At 36.2% G+C, this 24,635-nt stretch overlaps 1 protein-coding gene, 2 long non-coding RNA genes and 1 pseudogene across 3 annotated transcripts; all 4 read right to left on the reverse strand.

The window, feature by feature from the left end:
* Positions 1-2,381: 2,381 nt before the first annotated feature.
* Positions 2,382-17,518, reverse strand: LOC147498996 (potassium transporter 5-like; annotated as a pseudogene).
* LOC147498997 (uncharacterized) lies at positions 4,700-6,234 on the reverse strand. Its single transcript, XR_015195662.1, has 4 exons — positions 5,880-6,234; positions 5,695-5,817; positions 5,258-5,353; positions 4,700-5,183 (listed from the first exon to the last, which is right to left on the reverse strand). It is a non-coding gene; the product is annotated as an uncharacterized LOC147498997 (long non-coding RNA).
* On the reverse strand, positions 9,022-9,360 carry LOC147498998 (uncharacterized). The gene is made up of 2 exons (XR_015195663.1): positions 9,200-9,360; positions 9,022-9,094 (listed from the first exon to the last, which is right to left on the reverse strand). It is a non-coding gene; the product is annotated as an uncharacterized LOC147498998 (long non-coding RNA).
* Positions 10,425-12,548, reverse strand: LOC147498999 (uncharacterized). The gene is made up of 7 exons (XM_086560839.1): positions 12,526-12,548; positions 11,848-12,037; positions 11,718-11,772; positions 11,517-11,636; positions 10,873-11,076; positions 10,539-10,740; positions 10,425-10,457 (listed from the first exon to the last, which is right to left on the reverse strand). Exons 1-5 carry the CDS (start codon positions 12,546-12,548, stop codon positions 11,069-11,071), a joined length of 396 nt encoding a protein of 131 aa, XP_086416965.1. The 3' UTR covers positions 10,425-10,457; positions 10,539-10,740; positions 10,873-11,068.
* Positions 17,519-24,635: the final 7,117 nt, after the last annotated feature.

A 24,635-nucleotide genomic window follows, 5' to 3' on the forward strand; every position in this document is an offset into this window, starting at 1 on the left:
TCAATTTTTTTTTTTTCATTCACTAATTTAATAAATTTAATATACATTTCAATTTTCTGACTTGGTATTAACAAAAACAATAGCATTTTCTTAACGCCATAGAAGTTTAATAGCATAAAAGAAATGTTATCGTTTTGTGGCAGAAACGCTATGAAATCTATTGCATTCTAACAAAGCTATCATTTTCATAGTATTTTTGGTCTCAAAGCTATCATTTTAATAAGCGTTTTTGACACAAACGCTATCTTATAAAAAAACATGGCATGGTCATAGATAAGCGTTTGCAAAAAGCTTATCAAGTATATTTGATAGCATTTTTTGAGCTTTATCTATTGTCTTTTGTGCGATAGTGCTATCGTCTATTCATATCTTAACAGTGGGAGAATGCCCCATGGTATTGCAACAATTAACCGTCATGTAGCCATAAAGCACATAAATGCAGATTATATGCATGAGATAATTAACTCCTACATCGATATGTTATAACCACATGTGTATCTTGAAGTGAACAAGAGCTGATCATTTAGCTAGTCTTATTCTCTACATGTTGATGAAAATTTTATTTGTAATGGTCCTCCTCTCACTAGTGTTTTAAGCTGAATTAAATACAAATGATGTAAGAGGAGAAGTCTATGTAAGATTATAATTTCCTAATGCAGTGGGGTTAGCCTAACCCTATTAACCTTTTCAAAAAAAAAAAAAACTTGTCTATGTTTCCCCAGTATAATGGTAATAGTAAACTCTGTCTAGCTAGCTAGTTATGAACTTCCCTTATGGTGTTTACTTGTGAAGGTGAGATAGATTACTATCGAGATTGGTTCCCTTGATCAATCTTGGTTGCCTATTTTTCCTTCTCTTTTTTATTTCCTGTAACTTTCACCATTCATTTTGTGCAATAGTAACTTATTATCTAGCAAAAAAGTAGTGGTTGTTCCTTTCTACCAAGATTCAAATGAGTGTTTTTAAAAAAGGTGTTTGAGGGTGCGTCTTGGTAGCGAGGCGCCTAAAGTGCCCTAGAAGCGTTGAAGCGAAACACTTTTACACTAAACGCGAGCGGATCTAGGATTGCCACTCAAGAGGGGATACTACAATTAATACACTACAATTATGTTTTTTGGGGTGAATTATACACTATTATAACTAGTATTGTTTTTTCGATAGAAAAATTGGGTGTGTTGCAGCCCACCCCGCCCCCCGGATCCGCCCACGAAGCACTGCAATGCTTCAATGTGTGAGGTGTTCATGAAGTCTTTGAGGCGTATGCCTCCATTGCAAAATAATTTTTCCACATTACTTCAGCATTTATAATATTTTTTTCCATTAAAATAAGAAGACATCAAACTTTAAGTATTATCAACTGATCGAGAAACCTCCTTGGTATTGTGTACCAATTTAGTAGCTAGTATTAGATTTATGGCCTTGAACTTTGTAAGCATGCATTAGTTTCAAGCACGTGTATAGAGGCGTCCTAATAGGTGTGCAATTCGGTAGCATTTCTACTTTATAATAACGAGTTATGTAATCTCTTTATTCCTTCTCTAGATAGGGCTATTGCAAACATATGTTGAGAGGATAAAGTAGGAGATATCATTTTGAGGAATTAATAGGTGGGGTCTATGCCTAACCCCATTAACTTTTTCAAAAAAAATAAATGACCAATCTAACCAATTTTTTGAAATTTTCCAAGTGTTTCAATTGTTTATCTTTTAAAGATTTAATAAAGAATAGATATATACTCTTAACCATATTAAATTATGAGTATTATCTCAAATTTATAAAAATTTGTTGTCTGTAATTGGGTATCGGTTAGTGTAATTCGTTTGACTTTTAATTATACAACTTGGATCTTTATACCTATTTAATAGGCGGCAATGTTTGAATTTAAAAATGTCTTGCGCTTGGGCTTACGCCTCGCATCAAGGGCTAGCCAAAAGCCTCAAGCGTCGCCCTTTCACCTTTTAAAACATTGATTCAAATCAAGTTCTAGATACTTAGTTATGGTGGTTGTTGCTTACATACAGCCCAAACAATTAGGTGCTAAGTGTTAACAATGAAACATGACATGTCAGGTCACCACCTAAGCGATTCGCCATCCGCAGGTGCGGGATGACAAGAGCCATCTCTATGGAAACTTGATGTCCCTTTGCTCCATGTAAGCGCCACAAGAGCCATCTCTATGAAAAACTTGATGTCCCTTTGCTCCATGTAAAGCCCACTTCACGCTACCGTGCACGAAGGCTTTGAAACCCCTAGGGCATGTTATAAACGAGGTTAATCTACTTGCCGGGCGATAGCGGTTGGTGTCTCAATCATCAAGAAGCAACTAGCAAGATCCAAAACAAAAGATTTGAAACAAAACTAGCAAGTCTTTCATAATGTATTCCCAACAAAAGTAATCAGAATTCAACCTAGTAAACTGCTAATACATACCCACAAAATTAAAGTTCAACTTCAAAACCCACTAAAATAGGAAGGCATCCATTAAGTTCTTGTGAAACTTGAACAAAGCTCCAAGACTATCGAACTCCTATCTAAAGTTCATAAGTCATCCCAACCAATAGCAAACACCTCAACGTCTTGTCTTACACATCTGTTCAAGAAGTTGTAAGCATAATCAATCATTACTCTCATTCTAAAACCAGATCCCTTCGAAGCCACCACCTCAATTTCATCTCTTAGATATACTACACCACCATTTTGACACTCATTGTCCACCAACTGCACCGCCTTTTCTGCCTCTTCCTTGTTGATCTGTGGCATTATAGGTTGGCTCTCTGTATCTCCGTTACTTTTTGGTAAGTACAACCTAATAACATCCTCATTTATAAACTCTTTTAGTTTCTCCAACAACAAGCTTTCGAAAAAATCATGCATGTTTTGCACATGAGTACACCCATACCTTACCACACACCGAAAAATAGGAATATCTCGTTGGCCAATCCTTCTGAACAAAAACCTTACCTCTTTAGCAACCTTACTTATGGGTAGAGACTTTATGGATACAAATACAAGAACCGTGTGCAATGCTGGAACATTGGCTACATAGTGGGTGAAAATCAGGGAGATACCATGTACAAGTTCAGAGTACAACAAGGCAACACCTGGAAGACGTTGAATGCTTGGATCACAGGCAATATCCCTGAGTTTGTCTATTGGAACCTTGTTCTGTTGTTCATACATGTACTTGTTTCGGTACCCATAATTCCATGTGTACATGACTCCAGTGGGGATCACAGAAGAAAACCAAGGGAAGGTACCCACCTTCAACAAACTTGTACATAACCGAACTTAAGAGGAGTAGCTTGAAAAGATATATTGTTAAAACATATGTAATGATCAAGAATATATTGGTCTTCCATATCATGACCATCACAAGGACAAGTAGTCTTTGATGTGAGAGTGTCATAACAAAACCATAGCAATCCCCATAGGTCAAGAAAGGCAACATGAAAGAGAGTGAAAATGAGTTCTTCATACATATTTGCACAAGAGCGGTAAGACTAAGCACTAATGGTCTAGGAAAGAAAAAAAGAACAAGAACAAGTGACGACAATCCTAATGAATAACAAGAGTCATATAGTTTATAAAAGTTGGTGTCTTAGAAGCCTAATTAACAAATTGAGCATTAACTATAATAACAAGCACACTACTTGCATCTCAAACTCTAATGTCCTATGCTATGCTTGTCCTACCAATATATGGAGAAAAGAAAAAATCTGTTTTTTTTTCCTACACAAACTCAAAGTTTCTTGTGAACATATCCATTCTATGACTATTAGTACCTTAAAAACTTCTAGATTTTTGTAAGACAACTTTGTATTTCCATTATGTAATTGAGAATTTGAAATGCAACAAAGGACTATGTGGATACTTCACTACACCATAACAGATCTATTTGTAGCGGATATACATCCGTTACAAAAAATAATTAATAACGGTCATTTTCCATCAACACAAAAGCATGACAAATATTAGTAACGGATAGTTGTAACGTTTAGTAACCGTTACAACTTTGACTAACGGTTATAAAGTGTTATTGAAATTAATTTCAGTAACGGATACTTAACTGTTATAATTTATTAGTAACGGTTACCTAATTTGTTTAAGCGTCACTTTGTTTTTCTATTGCTAACGGTTAATTATCCATTACTAACAAATTTTCATTGTTAAAAAAAAAGGTACTCGCTATGGGTACTTACTATTTTGTGTTGGGTAGACTCCAAAAAAAAAAAAAATTATTACAAATTTGCCATTGCTCAAAAAACTAAATTGAATAAGCATACGCACATAGGCAACAAACTCATTATAACGGGAACAAGGTATCGATGCATCAAGTCCTCTTGGTTGGTGCAAGACAACACGATCTGTTGATAATGGCAAGTAAAATGGATTGGACCACCAAGAGTCGCTTCCATGATAAACCACACATTTGTGTTCAAGGGGGGGTTAAATGCTCCCCTTTTTTTTTTCTCATGGCGCATAGTTTCCGGTCGATGACTTTATGATAGCAACGGGTCACAGAGCTAATTCTAATAACACGGTTAACTCACTAATCAGAAAATGAAAGGAATCAATCAATCTCTGAAGGGCTAAACTATAACATTTCAAAGTTCTTTTCTATGGTCTGATTTATAAACTTCACTAATCATGGCTAAAATACACACCAACATACCAAGGACAACGAATAAACTCATAAATATTTGCAAGTTCTAAATATTACTATTTTCATTAATAATCTAATTTTGTACAGTTAACGTTGACATGCTATACAGAACTCTGTATACAAACAGCATACTACCTATTCAAATGTTGTTGTGCTTCTATAGCAGCTCAGTGGAAGGTTCAAACGCAAAAACAAATCCGTATGTAGGTCCTCGCCCATGAGGACTAAATATGTAATCTGGTGGCAATGTGTTCACATCTCTACGATAATTCACTAAGCACCAAAAAGTGCAACAGGGATTCCTTGTTGGCATCAATCTACTATCTTCATGTAGGCCATCTTCAGTGAAGAAAAAAAATAAGATGGAAAATGAGATTCAGGTAGTTCCAGGAGTGGTATCATCTGTCACTATCTCCTCCACAGGATTTTGATTGGCCCATACAGATGCATCCAGATATCCAAGCTCAAAAAGTCAGTCAAGAACATGATCTTCTGCTGGCTTCAATGCCCAGTTGAAAAGCTGGAACCACTAGACACTTCTTAGTTATCAAGATCACAGAAATGGAACTAGTGTTGGAAGGCAAATAAGATTACCTCTCGTGCGCTGGCTCTGTTCTCGGGGTTGCAATCTGGACTGATACCAATACCTTCTAATCCCAACCGTTCCGCCGGAAAAGCACAAACTCGGACCTACATATGATATATATATATATATATATCATCAAAAAACATCGTTTAAATAACACAATTATCTGATACAAAATCACCAATAAACATGCAAAGTAAATCTGTTGTGTATGTTCAAGCTCACTACGACAGATTCTATGCCGCCAATACTCTATTTAATTATTAATTTGGTACTCATAAGTTACATGTCGAGGGTAAACAAGCCTTCAGCATTCATATCGACAGAAAAGAGAAATTGACATGCTCTAGTCATTTAGGTGGAACCGTGCAAGCTTAGAATGTGAGCAGTCTTTAGCAAGACAGATAACTAAATAATGTTGCATGAAAAAACACTCGAATCATACCGTTTTAGAGGCAGATGTTGGTGGCATAAACAATGTCACACCTCCATCAATGCAAACTCTTCCATTGGACCTAGTATGAACATCATCAGGGAGGAACTTCACAAGAAGTTCTCTTAGAACAGCCTGCAAATGGACATTAAATATAAGAACCCCTCTTTTGAAACAAGCAAAATTAGATTCCATACTTCTTCAAAAGGCCGATCTCGGTTGCCTTTGGAGTCTGAGGCATCAGCAGTGTCAAGTCCTAGTAGGAAGATTTCACCAGAGAAACCTCCAATTGATAAACGGATCGATAGGAATTCAAGAAAACCAAGTAACGGAGCTCTTGCAGCAAAGAAACAGAAGAATTCTGTTTTAGGAGGGGCAAAGTTGCAGAATGGTACTGAGGATTTATCCGAAGAGAGTTTAAATAATCCTGATCTTTAATTTGGCGCAATTTATGGTTTTTGGTTTTGGTAGGTTTTTGGTGAATATGACGAAAGGTGGTAACTGGTTATTTTGGGTTTGTTTTTGTTAGAGTTTGGTCACGGGGTCTGCCCAAAACTATCTGTTGCGCCTAACATAAATATAGACCCCAAATTGGGCCGGGGGTCTGCCCAACACAAAATGGGGTCTGTCACAACCCAAAAAAATTTGTTGCTAACGGTTTTTATCCGTTACTAATGATTCTGTGACTAACAGTTATTTATCCGTTACTAACGAAGTTTCTTTGTATAAAAAAATTCTGTTGCTAACGGTCTGTATCCGTTACTAACTAATTTTCATTGTATAAAAAAAATATGGGCCACCTGTACTGGAGAGAGACAGGAGAAGAAGAGAGTGGAGAAAGACACGGAGTGTAGGGCATTACCTTGAGAGTGGAGAGAAGACACGAGCTACCGGAGTGGAGTGGAAGTGAGATAGTTGAAAGTGAAGAACTATCATCAGTAGAGCTCCCTTCAAAAGAGGCAGTGTTTTGTAATTGTTAATAAAACAACTCACCTTACGAATATTGGCCAAGTTTCCTCCACCTCTCCCCATCACTTTACCAACAAACATTTGCGAGGAATCAACATCTCACCTGTTGAGGGAAGTTAACAACAACAAGGAACAAAGCGGTTCCAATAATATACAAAATATTTGAAAAATAGTAAGCGTAGTTAACAAATAAGCACAAAATACATACCACTGCATATGGCTTTGATGAATATGAACCATAGCCATTATCCCCAACCTTGCAAAAAGATGAGATCCAAGAAATAACAAAAGTTAAAATCGCGATTCCAAAAGATGAAATTGTTTGAAGGAGATCGTTCGAAGAAATCATGTAAACAAATTACAACAAACTCATCAATTGGATGAGTAGCGGACCCTAGTATCTGAGATGGACCTTGAATCCCGGAGAATCGCGATTGGCATGCCAATAACATAGAAGGCTGCCAAATTAGTCCACCTTGACCAAGTGTTGCCACCCACATCCTCTTGACACCCTGCAAAGTCAAATATTGTGCATCGAAACAATTAGAGTGGAAGAAAAGAATTTACCATATACCACTTGCATATTACTCTCACATGATAAAACTCCTTGTGCGGAATCAAATAATATGGAAATCGCTAGTAAGGGAGTCATTGAAGCGAAGTCTTTCTTAATTCGTGGTGTTACTAAAAGCACCGCCCGTGAGATTATGACCAAAGATAAGAGATAGAACAACTACAAGAGCAAGAAAGATTGAAAGCTTGAGTGTCACCGACACAACATTCCTCGCTCTCTATCGGCATTCCCGCTCCCAACTCATTTGAAACTCGTCTCTTTGTCCCAAGTAAGTCTATACTTTAGTACACTATCTAACGGTAAGGGTAAGTTTTTATCCGTTGAAAATGCTATATACCTAAAAACTACTCAATATACCTTTTACAAAGAAAAGATCAAAACCATATGTAATCATAAGCGTGGCGATACGTGTTCACTACTTGAGAGGTTACAAAAGTGATCATCCAACTAAGCTCAACAAGTCCTCGTGAGTGAAGAGTGAAGCAACCTTACCACATGGCAATCAATGAGGTACTATTTTCTGAATTCGCATCAACCCCGCTAATAACACCAGAAGTTCAAAGGCCCAGTACTCCAAACTGTGATAGTATGAATACCAAAAAAAAACAAAGTTTATACTTATCCCTAGTGGAAAATGAAAATATAAATAGAGTACTCTGTTATCCCGAAAGGAATCTTGCTCTTTAAAAGGAAGTCAACTATGGACTTTGTCATATGCTATATGATTACTCAACCTCTGATAGAGTGACATCAGAGTAGACTACTAAGCCCATGACTGACTATTTTATTTTATTTTTTTCTTTGTTTCTTTTTTTTCCCGGTAAACAATGACTATGTGAGATAAAAAATGTAGATATCACAATGTCACAAGCCAGACCATCACGGCTGATGGGATTGCCAACTTCATGCTTGGAAATACATGTTTGAAGCATTCCATCGAAAGTCCTTCCCATGTATTCTTGAACTTCTCAGAATAATTCACATAGACCTAACATAATTACCGAGATCCACAATGATAAGCGCGCTGATAATCTTTGCTCCCTTGAAACCAAGAGCGATTAAATAAACTAAGACATAAGCAAGTCCAGCATTAAATGCCAGTGGCGATATTCTTGAACATCTCAGCTGTTGAGGGAGTTAACAACCTGCACAAGGAACAAGCAGTTCCAATAATATACAAAATATTTGAAAAAACAGTAAGCATAGTCAACAAATAAGCATAAAATACATACCCTGCATATGGCTTTGATGAATATGAACCATAGCCATTATCCCCAACCTTGCAAAAGAATGAGATCCAAGAAATAACAAGTTAAAATACCAAGAAGCAACAAATAATGGCATGGTGTTCCAACTGAACAACCAGAAAAGGGCACAGGAATAGTATAGATTATCATTCAAAGTATCCTCATTAGTCCAATTCGTCCTCTCCTGTTAAAACACTCTCTTTACATAAATCCATTCGATCACAAAACAATACATCAAACCATTTATAATAATGTATACTTTAATATTACGGAAATGAGGATGATCCTTACGAATGCCGATTATCAAATATAAGCCATTTTAACTTTGGCACTGTGTATACCCTTTAAGCCCATAATGTCTCAAATCCAAAAGTGATGTAACGCGTGTGATTTCTATATATATATATATATATATATATATATATATATATATATATATATATATATATATGAAAAATTAGACAACATATATATAAATAAACTAGTCAAGTAATTAATATTGAAACTAAAACTAACCTCCATATTGAGCTTGCAACTACAACCTGGCGAAAATTACTAATCTCGGACGCATCATCAGTAAATGACATTGAACTAAAAATCTTCCCTGGCCTTTTCTTCGCATCTGAAAAAGACCCAATTCTCTCCTCATTTAAGGTTCTAGAATTAGTAGAATCAATCCAAACATCTTTAGCAAGACCTAGTTTCCTAAACTCATCATTAACTATACCCGAATTGAAATCATCAATTGACACAAGCCCAAAATCAGTTGCATAATATAAGAGAGGACGAATGCCGAGAATGATTCATATCCACAAAGATTATTCCTAGAAGAAAGCAAGCCATAGGCACTTGCACTATCAATCCTCTGATCATATCCCAATGAAGTAACGGGGGCGCCTGCAACTGAATGAACCGAACACCACCACCACTAGAGTAAATGGAATCGACAAAGGGGGTGTCATGGCCGCCTTCTCTATCCTTCAACACATCGTCACGAAGCCTCAAAACAACTTGAACCAGGTGCATCTCTCACACTTCCCACCTCAAAAACAAAATATCGGTTTTAATTTTACACAATCGATTGTTTAAGATAAACTGCAAAAGTTTTAAAACCCAACCCTTTTCGGTTTGAACAAGGTGAGGGCTCCAAATATATCCATAAGGCAGGTCTGAAGAAGATCCTTGGGCACCACTTAAATATGTAACAGGTCATAGCTTCACTTTTTTTCTTCCCCGAAGTCGTTTACCATGTCGCGTATTCCAAGCCAAATCATTGAATAAACAATTTGATATGATAGGCTGCGACATTTTTGTCACAAAACTAAGTGTAAAAAGATAGTATCATATATGAACCTCCAAGCCAATAAAACAACATATACAAAGTGATAAATAAAGCCACTCACTCTATATCCAACTGGTTTGCTTGACACGGAACGAGGAGGATGTGGAATTCATTAGTTGGCCTGTAATGCAAATCATACATATCATATTCATTTAAATTGGAAGTAAAAATAACATGTCACAGGTAAATACATATATCGGGAGGGAAAATTTAAATAAAAAGTTTCGAGTTCACGAGAGGCAACCGAAGGTTTATATACTACCTGACAAGACTTACGTCCATGGCATAGTGAAGAACACGTGAAGGGGTACTTTTAGAGCCTCCGCAACATGAGCATGTCCCGAACAACACTTGTCTATGTTAGAAATTGATTGCGATAAACATAAATCACATAAACTAATTTCAGAGAAATCCATCAAACATAGAAGGTCAAATCTGACCCACCATCGTCGAATACATACACACTCAACTTCTCAGTTGGGTAATTGTATGCGCCATAACCCGATAAGGCGGTGTTGATCACCATCATAGGTGACTCCAGTATTATCATGCCCTCTTTTTGGTGCAATAGAATCAAACTTCGTCAAAAAAAAAAGAAGGCCGCGATCTTTGTAGCAAGAACTTTTGAGACTACATCCCGGACCTGAAGCTAAAAATAGAACATCACAATAACACACGTTTCAACTGCTTAGCTTTAGCTTATTGCATATGTTCACAAGTTTACCTCCTGAACTGCATTCCATATGTTCACAAGTCCGCCAACTTCGTCCCACCCAGTGCAGCCACCTTCCGAAGCAAATTTGAGAATTCATTGCTTGAGAAAAATCTTCTCTTACTAATACAGGATTTTCATGATCCTCAACATTAGATGATGAACATAAGAAGCGGCCAATGGCAACATGAATAGCCCTATCCACCAAAATTTCCTGCATTCATTAAAACAAAGTCTATGAGAATTGATACCATTTTGTATAAAAAAAATTCGCTGTAAAACATGAAAGAGTAAGAACTTCATGGAGAAGATAAATTTACGAAGTACAATATATACATTGTAGTACCAGATCATAAGCATCGTATCCGTCACATTTGGAAGCAATGTCAAACAGGATCCGCCAACACCGAAGGCTTTCTTGAAATGGATCCGCCAACCCTAGACTTCCAAAAGACCACCTTTTTCCTCCTCCTTTATTCGGGCTGGGAACCGGCAATGCAAAAACTTAATTTCATAAATTTGCATTGGTGGAGTTAGAAAACTCACAAACCTGTAAAACAAACAAGCATACATATAATACAATCAACAATAGTGAAAATTATACACATATATCCAAAAAAGGTTTAGCAAGTTGCAACTAGAACCCTTATCCAATATGTCCAAAAAGATTACATAATTACAACTAGAAACATTAACCATACTTAATTTTTCTGTCATCCTATATGTCCAAAAAGATTGTTAAATTATAACTAGAACATTAACCATACTTAATGCTTCTGTCAGCCCATATGTCCAAAAAGATTTGCTAAACAATATGTCCAAAAAGATTAGCATTAATCAACCATTCTTAATCATATTTCAATTGCCCATCAGCCCAAATCAACCACCCTCCAGCAACATAACCATGAAGGGTTTTATTTCCATCCTGGGGACCATCATAGAGTAATGCATCACCCATAAACACTTCCTCAATATTGATCTTTTTCTCACCTCTAAGCACTCTTCTGCCATGACAAACATGTTTGTGCATATGATCGGTCACCACAAACCCCTTGGCTACTTCATTACCTTCTCTATCCAATAGGATAACTCTAGGCTGGTCAAACAATCCTGCACGAGCACTTGTCACATCAAAAGGAGAAGCTAAATTTTGAGGAGACATTGGAGATGGATTATGAGGTGAGTTTGAACCACGAGGTGTATTCATCACAGATTGTGTGGGGACAATTCCCAGTGCAATGTGAGCCTGTGATAATAGAAAACACATGTAAGGGAAAAATACAAGTTATATGTATGCCTAATTGTAAAGTTACAAACTCACCAACAATAAGTTAGTCAAACTGGCAATGGAAGCTTTAACCTTGGCCAACTCTTTCTCGACGTTGGGACTAGCACTAGCAGATGATGCCAATGCTTTGTCAAGTAAGTACTCACCAACCGCAGCATGTTCAACTTGTGTAGGTGAGATTTGAGAGCCAACAACGATGCGCCCTTTTTGTCCTTCCCAAAGACTTCAACCAGTACATCACCTTCAAGGACTATGACCTCGTTAGTATCTTTCTCTCCCCTAATGCTGGCTTCAATAGCTTTCCTTTCTTTAACAGACTTCACTTGTTCCTAAAACAACAAACACAAACAAATAAGTACACCTATGTATATATACAATTTGGGACAAATAAACATTCACCAATTGATACATGATTAAATTCAAAAAATTTATTATGGTTCTCAACACATTTAAATGTAGAAAGGATAAATACTTACATATGCTACGAGCACTCTCCAAAACGGATCCATCACGGCCTTTCGTGACGGTTATGTCGTCCTCTCTATATACTTTGACATTAGGGTTATTTTGTTTCTACACAAAAATATATAAAATGATACTACAGACCACTTCTAATAATAAAGACATTGAGATAGGGCGGTACCTTCTTGTAAATCTAAATGATACTACATACCACTTCTAATAATAAAAACATTGAGATAGGGGCGGTACCTTCTTGTAGCGTATTTGGGCATATTTTTGCGGCTCAAAGAGTATGACCAATGGTATTCATTTTCCTATTTGTTGCATTCTTTTATGCGACTTCAAGTCTGAATTCACGGGTCACAGACTCGGCCTAAATTGTTGGATTCATACCATCTGGACAAGCAACAATAGCAACTTCCTTGCTTAAGGTTTTCTTTATGATCTCTTTTCGGTAGTTGCTTTTTAATGTTCTGAATTTAGTGGAAAACTCCCTCTGAAGTTGTTTATAAGCCAAAGCCATGGGCACATCATATTCAAACTCACCCTATCAAGAATTTTAATAGTTAGAACTTAGAAATTCATTTTTAGTCAAGTTAAAATGATAACATTATTAACAAGATTTGATTGTTACCGCCAAAGCGTCCCACACTGCATCCTTAAAGGATTGTTTCACAAGCCTCTAATCCTTGTAATTCAATGGGATGGTTACTCGAATAAAATGCCCCAAGCGGGTTGCCCATTTTGCCCCATAAGGACCAACAACAGTGCCATTACTAGACACCAAGACAAGCATCTTAGTCTTAACTGATGAATGTGCTCCAGATGATTCAGATGTTACTGGGGGTGTTGCTTGACCTGATGTAAGGCACTAGGACCTGACGATTGACCACTTGATTCTATTAAAATATCCTGCAAATAGTGACAATTATATTGGATGCATATATTGGGTATTGCATATGTTAATCTTTAAGTGAAATCACTACACTTCAAAACATAAAACAAATCACATTCAACTTTGAGGCACAACCATCAAATAAATTTCAGTGTATAATCATCAAACTTGCATTTAAGTTTCAGAAATAACATTATGAACCCGGATAGCCTACATGCTTATACCGCGAGTAAAAAAATGTCCAACCTAGACAAAGACATTCATATGATGCTGACGCCGCATTATGTGTCTACACATGGTTCTACCAAATCAGATTATTCTTATCACCAACAATCCATATATCAAAGAAGACGAAAAAAACAAAATGAAATGATGTAGTTAAAAAGTCTCATATATAGAACGTAACATCGACTAAAAAGTCAGTGACTTTAATTAGTTGGGAATAGGATACACTTCAAACAATTTTTAAACATATTCTTGTTCACAAGTCATCAGTACAGGATGGAACAAACTTTAAAAGCAGTTATTCTTATACAAATGGGGTTTTTTTTTTTCCCTAATACTTAATAGTTAAAACTTTAAACATTAAGTGAGACTAATTGGTATAATTTCAAATGAACAAACCAAAAAGGTAATGCGCAAATTGTAAAACAAGACAAAATATTAAAACAAGTCGGATATTGCATTTAAGTTTCAAAAATAACACTATGAATAACCCGAAATTTAAGTTAAACAACCACAACGAATAACCAATGAAAATAACATATAATACACTTTTACGGCTTTTAGTGAAAACCTAATTTTCAAAAAATTGAAAACCCAAATTACTTGTTACCTTCTTTGAAAGCTTCTTCTCTAGATTAGGCGATTTTGTGTTGGAATAATGAATAAAGGTTTGTCCTTTGGGTACCAAAGCAACTAACTTGAAAAACCTTACAAGATCAACCAATAAACAAATTATCATCAGTCATGAGTTAGAATTGAGAAAGATAGAGAATAAAAGGAAAAAAGAAATACCTTATCGGCTCTTGGTAGAGGCGGCAAAATGAACCAAAGCCCTAGGTATGTTTTCCCTTTTAAACTAATTACTCTTTTCATCCTCGACTCATGGGTATGTTGACCACTTGACCCTAATGGCCTTGAGGTGAAATAATCCCGCTTAAATTTTTCGCCTTTTTCTTTTGTTTTTGTTAATTGGTCTCACTTTCTCATTTTCATTTTAGCATCTGTTACAGTTTTCTATCCGTTAGTTAATATCTAGATAAACATCACAAAGTAATCCCGGTAATTTAGTAGCGGTTAAGTAACTTTGAAGCGGAAGACTAACCGTTAGTGATTTACTAACGGATGTATATGTGTTACAAGCGTGAAATTGCAATTGTTAGAAAATCCTTGTTATGGTGTAGTGCTTACCATAAGCATTACCAATCCTCAATGTGGTTTTAAACCCAAGAGTTACTCCTATACATGCCAAAGATAAGTAGGTAGTTAATATCTAGGTATGTACACTGTCCCTTGTATTCAAGATATATGTACAACTTTCACCCATGGAAAACACCAAGTGCAAGAGAATGTTGGACGATAGAGAAGGGCAGATGCTGAAATCAATCACTGACTAGTGATGATTGAAGCCAACACAGCCACCACAAACATTGGCCAATATAATGGACCTACACCACAATGATATATACAACATGTTAAATGAAAATTCTACGAGCCTATTTTTATGCACGTAAGCCAAGTTGAGTATGGCCATTTACCTGGAATAGACTTGTAGAAGGCAGCACCTGCGTCAAGATTGTGCTTTCGAAGATAAAAGGCTTGACCCACATAAGCTAACACAATAGATGTAAAAACAAGGCAGCATGTACTCAACTGAATTGAATGGACATTAAAGTGTCTCAGATTAGCAAACAAAGCTTCTGAACCTGTTTTCTCGTTGATTACAGCCAAAATTACAGTAGAATCAGAGGAAAAAAAGAGCAAATCCCAAACACTCATATAACATGTCACACAACACGACAACTGGAATTTAAATTCATTCATAATATGTGACACAACTGTGCATTTTTTAATGGAGCGGGAGCAACAGTGGCTTAAATGCCAAGGGTAAAGCAAAGGATTGGCAGCCACCAACTAGGTCACTTTTCTTTTGGAATTTCCTTCAATGCATTGGCAAAACATAATTAATTATACTCAATGGAAACACTTGACTTGCGTGCAACAAAGCTATCCTGAGCTCCCACAACCTCAATTTCAAAAGAGTTGTATTTAGTATTCACTTCTTATTTCTAGTTTTAGTATTCAATGAGTTATAAGCTACCTAAATTTACAAATCCTAAGAACATGGAGTTGAGAATCAGACTTGAAAGAGGCTTCAAATTGTTATAGGACGTTGATTTGCTTGGAGATTATGTTCTGGAAAATACGTGGGAAACAGAAAAATGCTGATATCAACATTTTATATACCAAAATATTGATTTTCCAGCACTGTTAGATACAACACTGTATATGCATTTATATACAAACCAACAAGAAACACCTTAAAGATTTTCCATCCATTACGAATGTGCAAAATTAGACAATCCATATGTTCTATAATAGGAAGAAATATATTGGTTTATACATGTACCTGTTAAGCACATGACAACTCCTCCTAGAGAAATCCAAGCATCCTTCTTTCTCCTTATGAAGTAGCGCACGATGTACATTGGATTTATGGCTTTTATTACACCAGGATCATATTTCAAAAAGTCGTAGAAACCAATAATTCCAATGAACACAAACCAAATAGTGAGTATAGGAGCGAAGCTGTATCCAACTTTATCTGTACCAAACCTCTGAACTTGGAACAGTAGGAATAATATTGCAACTGATATCCACATGACAGTATTGTCGATAAGGGAGCTAGTAGCTTCTCGATGCCACTCACGGAAGATAGCACTTTGCACATAAATAATAACAATGTGATTAGAGATTAACAAAACATATATTAATGTTGTATGTAGTAACCTTTCATCGTGTGCAACGATGAATTCATTATGTTATTGCTTCTCAAATGATTACTAACCATAGCGCACTGATAGACGTACTATAGCAGTGTTTCATGTACATAATTTGAGTACCTGATATGCATGGGGTGAGGATGCCATCACCAATGATCATAGATGTGCCAACCATAGTGGTAAACAAGAGTAAGTATTTTGCAATTTGGCTTTTCTCTAGCACTGATTTTACCTTGGAAGCCCGATTTAGACGATGGTTTGGTATTTCAAGCTAGTAATTCGATACGTCTTTGGCTTCAACTTGCTGATTTGGTAATAATCTAACCTTGGCGTAACGACATATAAGAGAATATAATGCAAATGTGCCTCCTACAACACTCAGAAACATATATAACAGTTGGTTACCACCGAGAAATTGCATACAACTTCTCATCCCAAATGAAAAATAGCTTTTCGGATTTGTGTGTGTAGTTGATATACTGTAAAGTGTGGAGTTCACAGTTACTGTCATAGACTTGGCATGGGTACAATTTGACTGGGCTTGGATCATAATCCCCCCAAACTGTTTTCAATGTAAATGTACATTGAATTTTTTGACTAGTAGACCACAACTAGATTGATGTAACAGTTTCCACTAAGTAGAAGTTAATTATAGCATGTCAGTTCAAACCGAAGTCTGGCTCCAGGTCCAATTGATTTTCATTTGGTTAGAAATTTCAAGCTGTTTTTTTTTTGCTATGACTCAAAGACACGTCTTTTAGTTCGAAACGTCGACATTGGAAGAAAATAAACAAATTTGGTGAACGCCAATATTAACACGATGGCAAGTAAATATATAAACTCAGTTTAAGATGAATCTTACCATCGCCATTGTCGTTGGCCGCTAAAACAATGAAGACATACTTGGTCAAGGTGATTAAAGTGATGGCCCAAAGGATCAAAGACAATACACCTAAGATATCATCATTGTGTTCCACACCATGGGGGAATATTCCTAGAAGTGTATATAGAATTGATGTACCAAGGTCACCATACACCACTCCTATGCTTTGGAATGCCAACTTCAATAAACTTGACCAATCAACAGCCTACAAAATTTATTTAATAAAATAAGTGGGCCAGTTATAAGTTCTCATTTTACATAAAGAAAAAAAAGTGACAACAATATTTACCTAATGAGAACTAGTCCGATTGCGGGAATCCTACTAGTTTTGACATCAAACTAATCGTCTGGGTTAAGTGTCCTACCAGAAATTTTTTGTACCTCTAGTCTTGCATTACTTCTCTCAGTATTTTGTTCTTGTTTCTCTTGATCTATTTCTTCAATCCCTTCTTCCTCCATTGAAAAAACAAACTATGAAGGAATAGAAACAAAAGCAAATTAGAGAGAGTTAGCTAGTGAGAGTTAAATGAGAATAAGGGTCACCTTAAATAGCATGGTGCCTGTAGAGACGTAGTTAATACTTAATATCAACACCATTAGGATTGTTACACTTGTAAGTTTCGATGGTGTGAATTGAATGTGCTTTTTAGAATCTGGCGTCGCGAATGGTTGGCTAATTCCGTGGGGAAAACAATAAGTTTCGAATTCCGATATCTCCAAGATACACACACGTACGCGGTTTGTTTTTGACTTTTGAGGAACTACGATTCTAGCATCTTTTTGTGAGTAAGCAGAAAAGTTGGAATCTGAGGAAGGTTCAAAGTTTTGAACTGGAAACAAATCATGCCACTTGAGAAGTATTCAGAATATAGACATACCATATGAGAAAATGCTTAGCTTTTAAAATAAATTTATAAGTCTGCTACTCAAAGATACTAGATAACTGCTAAACAGTGGAGGCGTGAGCGGAGGGTAGAGAAGAGAGAGGGAGAGATGGGTTTGTGGGTGGGGAGAGAGAGAGTTAGGGTTAGGGCTAGGGCTTGGTTGAGAGGGAGAGAGAGAGGGAAGGGAGGATGGAGAGGGATAGGTGAGGATAGACTTACAAAAACCAACCAACTTAATTTTTGTCCGCTTAACCCCCCATTCTGCCCAGATCTCTTACTAGAAATTACTTAACCTTATATGCTAAGAGCCGTTTTTAGTAACTTTTCTTACGTTTCTCAAATCTACATTTGGATAACACCAAGAGACAAAAATCATAACCAACCACCATTGTTGTTTAATAATTATATTAATGAGCAAGACTAAACATAATGGAAGCATAAGTACAGCAACATAATAAGTTCAACAACAATAATACTTCAAAACAAATCATATTATTTAGATAACAATGCAACTACCAAATCAGTGCACATTGGAAAATCTGATAATTGTGGCAGTTAGGATAATTCTTTAACTAGTTGAGTGTTTGTTTGACCCGGATTTAAAAAATGCAAATAGAGGTTTTATAGCATTTGTCAGAAATAATAATGAGGTTTTTGAATAAAAAGAAGGTACCTTGTTATTTTGAGAGGAAAAATCATTATAACTCTGCAAAACAATATCATAGCAAACATAAGTAAATAAAATTCAAATAACTATAACTATAACAAGTTGAAAAATATTATTAATGTTTTGAACCTATTTTTACCTTGGAAAAAGATACACTTTCATTTTTTCCTTTTCTTCATTGCTCCTTACTCTCTAATCTCTCTCTCTTCTTTCTACAAATCTAGATCGCAACCCTCAGCTATAGTACTGGGTGGAGAAAAAAGAGAGAGAGGGAGAGATGGGTTTGTGGGTGGGGAGAGAGAGAGTTAGGGTTAGGATTTGGTTGAGAGGGAGAGGGAAGGAAGGTGGGAGAGGGAGAGGGATAGGTGAGGACAGTAGGACAGAAACCTACCAACTTATTACAACACACAAATTTGGCACCAACAGAAAAAAGAAAACTAAAATGAGCTCGATAACATATTTTCAAAACCCAACCCACCTTCAACATCAAACCATTGAGCTGCAATTCTCTCACGATGAGGAAATCTCCTCGTCTCCTTTAACAGGTTCGTTCCTTGATTTCTTCTCATCTCTTCTTGTATATAATTTTCTAATAATAATTAAATATAAGAGTGGGGTTATGCGTTTCATCAAATTTCATTGTGTCGAAGTTTAACATCACCCTTTTCAAAATTTGATATGTTTAAGGTTAGGGATTTTCCAATTTGTTGAAATCGGGCTTTTAAATTTGTTGGCTTTTTAAGCTGAAACCATTGTAGGTTTCTTAGTTTACTTTCTCTGCCTTTGGTTTTAATTTGTCAGTGAGTGCTGCAGAAGGGAAAATATTAGCAGCAGTGGGTTTTCTTCTACTTGTACAATTCAGAGATAACTCAAATTTGTTAGTGAGTGCTGCTGCTATTGGATGACAAACCCTACTCTCTCTTTGGCCTTTCAAAGATTTTCTCGCTGCTTCCAATGAGGTAAAACAATTGATATAAATTTCTTTGTTTGCTGTATTATCACTCAATTTCTCTGTGCCATGTGGTCTATCATCATTTGAGAATTTCAATCTTGAAGCAATGGGTGAAGAAATTTATTAAAATTTAAGTTGCTTATGAGTTACTTATTGATGGGAAAAAACGAAGGCAATACGATAATGAGCACCGTGTCAACCCAATGAAGGTAAATGTTGTATATAGTTGCTATCATAAATTGTTAAATTTTTTGTAAGTATTGTTAGTTTCTAGTGTTGGAGCTTTGTTTCCTGATTGATATATATATTATATGGATCGATTAGTTACTTAGCTAGTGAAGGACTCGTCAGACTTTATAAGTTATGAATAGAAAACTTGTTGCCTTGTTGGGCAGCATATTCAGGGAAAAAAAGTGAAGGGTTATGATAACATAAAAAGATAGTCTTACTAATGAATAAAGCGATGAACTCTAAACGCAAGTAAAACTATAAACTATATTGTTACTAGACTTATCAAAGATATTTGTTTTCTACTCTCAAATCTATTGACGTAGAGTTGGAATAGAAAATTCGTTCCACTCCTAGTCCTTTAGCATTCAAGTTTTCTACAATTGATGGTCTATCCAAAGTCAATGAGAGATTTACGAGGGAATTTATACTACGATGTGAATTCAAATAATAAGATACGAATAACGAAATGACAGGATGCTAAGGGTTTGAATCTAGATAAAGAATTAAAGGGAATTGAATCCACCTTAACTCTACTTAATCAACTAACAAAGATTAAATTAAGTGATCCAAATTGCAATGCTTCATATCAAAATGGTAATTCTAATCCCTAATTATACATGACATCTCTACCAATTAATAACTAGCATGTGAGGTCGTCCACCCATTCTCATGGCGAATCAACGACCTTCTAGAGTGGAATAAACTCTCACGACGATTTCTAAATTAACCAAGATCAAGTTTCATCAAGGCTTCTTCAATCCCTCTAATGGAGGTTTAGCCTTGATTCATCAAGCTATCATTTCCCATTGAATTAACACTAGACATAATATAAAGATTTGAACTTTACTAATTTTGATTAAACAATACTTCAAATCTAATTAATAACTAAGAATTGAATAATAACAAGAATTGAAATTAGATCTACAAATTTAAATGACAAATTCAAATGAATAAGAATAAAATATTTTATTTATCTAATCAATGAAGAACAATGATTCAAATAATTAATCTAAAACAAGGAATGAAACTAATTAAATTTAAAAACTAGATCTACAAGCTATTTTAATGGCTACTTTCTATTCTAAGCTATCTAACTATATCTTTCTTAAGAGCTAAGTCTTGTTTTATGTAAAGGAGGAGACCAGATCCACAATTTCATGCATGGGATGAGGAGCCATGTTTTGGGCGGAAAATTGAGCCCAAAGCCCAATTTCTTCAAATTCCCAGAGCCGTTTCAATTTGGCTTTGACTTTAGCAGAACTTTTTTTCACCCCACTACGCTCCCTCCTGATTGGGTTAAGGCTTGGACCATTGGAAATAATCAAGTCGAAACCTAAGCTAATATATGCATAATAATCAATCATCTACGAATAAACATATTTACAATGAGTAATACTATGAGATGAACTAGCAGGTCCGTTTCTAAAATCTCGGAATAGCGTATTTAAGTAAGTCCTCACATAAATGTCAAGACAAAAACCACTCTGATTTTTCTACTCAAGTTTCGCTACTCTAGTGTGCAGTGGGCATACTTTACCTTACAAACTCAATGACACACAAGGAAGCCGGAGTCAATCAAACACATCTGCTACTTACTATCACACTAACCTATTCCTAATTGAGCTAAAAGTCTTTATTAGGTGTTGGGATTAGGAGATGATTTAAGAAGGAAGGAAATTGATATTCAAAGAGAACAAGTCTGAGATAATAGAGTCTTCATATTATGTAACTAGAAAAAATCTTATTATTTACCTTTTGCTTCTACACTTTGTTTCCATCCTTAGCCATATTTTTCTTTTCTTTGGCTTTTGACTCATTTGATTCTATTTTTTTTTTTTAAGTTCTAACTCTTTATTTTCATTTATTTTTTTATTTGGATGGAGACTTCTTTTTCTTATCTGAAGCGACTAACGAATTCTTAATTTCAAAAGTTCTTCTCTTTTATATTCTTCATCTCTATTCCCAGACTTATTCAAAGAATTGGGTAGGTTGATTTTTTATTTTGTTTTGTTTTGTAACATGGTAAAGGATTTGTGGTTTATGAAAGGCTAAAGAAAGGCTCAGAGGGGCGACTAGCGGAAAATAATTCATAGGTTGGAATTTCTGGCTATATCGATCCAAAGAGGGCCTAAATTCTTGCTTAGGATATGGTATAGTGATCAAGCAAGTGGACGTGTGATTTCTCTATCCAGATTTTACTTCTCCCTTGCGTCATTTTTTAAATGTGTCACTCATATAAAACTTTAGGCTATATTCTCACAGGATTTGTAGAATAAGTACTCTAGCCTAGATTTCAGAAACTTACTGCCAACAATCATAGATACTCATGTAATATATTTATAAATAGATGCAAGGATTATTACCTACATATTAGCCTAAGTTTCTAAAAACTATTATAATGTAAAAGCTACGTGAGACTTCTAGATTATTGAGAGCATAGAGAAAGAAAACAATACCAATGTTCCTAAGTGTATAGCATACTTTTTATTTATATTTTTAAATTTTTTGAATTTTTTTAGCTAGAAAACAAGTGCATATTATACATATCTATATCCTAACGGATGCCTTAATTACACGTGTTTCTATGCCCCCCCCCCCCAAACAAGAAGCATGTTTTGTCCTCAAAGTATTTTAAATAAAGAGATTAGGAAAATACCATTGAAACACGTGAAATTCCGGAACATCTACAAAACAAGGTTATAACATACTAATATAGAAAAGAAAACTGACGCAACTCTATAAGAGTTCCACCCGTAATGGGGTTAATGAGAAACAAATTTGCTTGGGACATAAGCAGACACTAACTGAAATAAAAACTTACCTGCACTCCATTTAAACATTGTCCTCCTCATTTCCCTCTTCATCCTTAATAAAGAAATGAGGTTCCTTCACATCCTGCCATGCCATGGTAATTTGCCAGGCTTCACGCCACTTATCGTCTACTATAGCTAACCTGTCAAGCGCCACTTGGTCGGATGGGGTGTAAGGCACAACCTGATGAGGTTGTATCCTCCACCCTTGCCAAGTCATTGCACGAAACGATCGAATAATACAATTGGTGGGTCTCACAATGTCGAATTTGACCCAATCCGTGAAAGCGGGCACGAAAAATGGGAAGAAACATAGCATTATACGGCAAATTAAAACAGGCATAAGAAGGTACTCATGCCTCTTGCCATGGGCTCGGGCTAAACTAGACATTAAGGTATGGGGAATATCATAGAGTGTACGTCCCCTAGCTAAAGCAAGGAAAATATCACAAGTTTTGTCATTCACAGAAGAATAACGCCATTCCCCTCTAATGTTGAGCATAATCCAAAACATAACAGTGCCCACATTCATAGATAGGCTACCAAGGGCGACATTATAATCCCCTTGGTCCTCTATCCTAAAGATTCCTGCCCCATAATACTCATGCAAATCATCATAGTTATACATGTACATATTATCTACCAAATAGGCCCATGAGTCTTGTATTTCAGCCGACATAGCAAGTCCAAGCACAAAGGCTATCAAGAACCTGGAAATTTCCATTTGTTCATCCCCGATGGTGATGGAGAACACTTGTTCTCCATCTGGCCTATCAAAGAACTTACAATTATCATAAAAATAAGATGTAAGTGCGGGAGAATAAAGTTATTCAGGACTTACCAATAGTGGCTCCCATCCTACTAGAATGATCACTTCGCGAAACCACGCACCATAGGTGTCACTTTGGAATAAATCTTTAAATGACTGTTCCGGTATGATACGAGGGAATGTCATCCCCAATAAACTTGCTGGAATAGATGCGAAGGATCCTGGAACAACCCTAGGAAAACTGGAAATTTTTGGTGCCCACAGGGGGGGCGTGTGGCTCAAAGGTATGCAGGGATGGGCGGGTTGCTTCTCGGTGAAAACTGGAATTACAGTGTTTTGGGCACAGGTGGCACTCAGGTTTGGGCTGGAGAGGGCGTAGGTCGCTCGGGGGTAGAATTTCTTTGGCAGATCTTTGGGCGGTGAAGCTCACTCCATCAAGCGTAAAGTGCTTTGGGAGCCTTCAGGCGAGGCGAGTGTGAAGAAAAATAAGGTAAAAGTGGGAATGAAATGTGAGAGATGAATGTGAGATGTAGTTGGGGTTGTGAGTGTAGAATGAATGCAGTTTTTATAGGATTTAAGTTGCTAAAACGAATCGGGAAGTTACTAAAAAGTTTTAAGGCAATTGCCGGAAATAATAAAATTTCCAAAACCAAAAACGGAAACAACCTATATTCTCTATCCCAAAACAAACCTAATATCTTTTAGGTTGAATTTAGGTTAGATACTGCCTAATTTATAGAGATTTCATCCTAACACAATATCTATTTATAGCAATGCCCATATTGGCAATATTCTTAACCCTCACTCAAAAACAAATTCTTAAAATAGATGATCATATAACGAATTATGCTAGGCTAAATAATACCACCCCCAAACAATTCGGGAAGGTGGGATTAATGAAAAAACAACGATAATTCAAATTAACTAACTTATATTAAAATTGAATTCAAATAACATCGACAACCAAATTCAAATTTAATTACTAAACTAATCTTTTTACATCCGTACTAAATAAAAACAAATCAACTCATTAGATCCCTAAACCACTCGCTGCTAGTAGTGGAATGCGCTCGATAAGCAGATGGCCCTTGGGCTTTTGATGGGCCAGAGCCATCTATCTTGTGGCGACGACGCTCTTGCCTCACAGACTACTCGTCCGAATAAGAACCCCCCTGGGGTGGGAAGCGTGCAAGCATGTCGATCTGAACCGGGCTTCCGAGCTTCCATCTCTGCCCTCGTCTGTTCCCACCGCTCATCCTTGCA

This window comes from Coptis chinensis, chromosome 5, assembly GCF_015680905.1.
Source record: "Coptis chinensis isolate HL-2020 chromosome 5, ASM1568090v1, whole genome shotgun sequence".
NCBI classification, from domain to species: Eukaryota; Viridiplantae; Streptophyta; class Magnoliopsida; order Ranunculales; family Ranunculaceae; genus Coptis; species Coptis chinensis.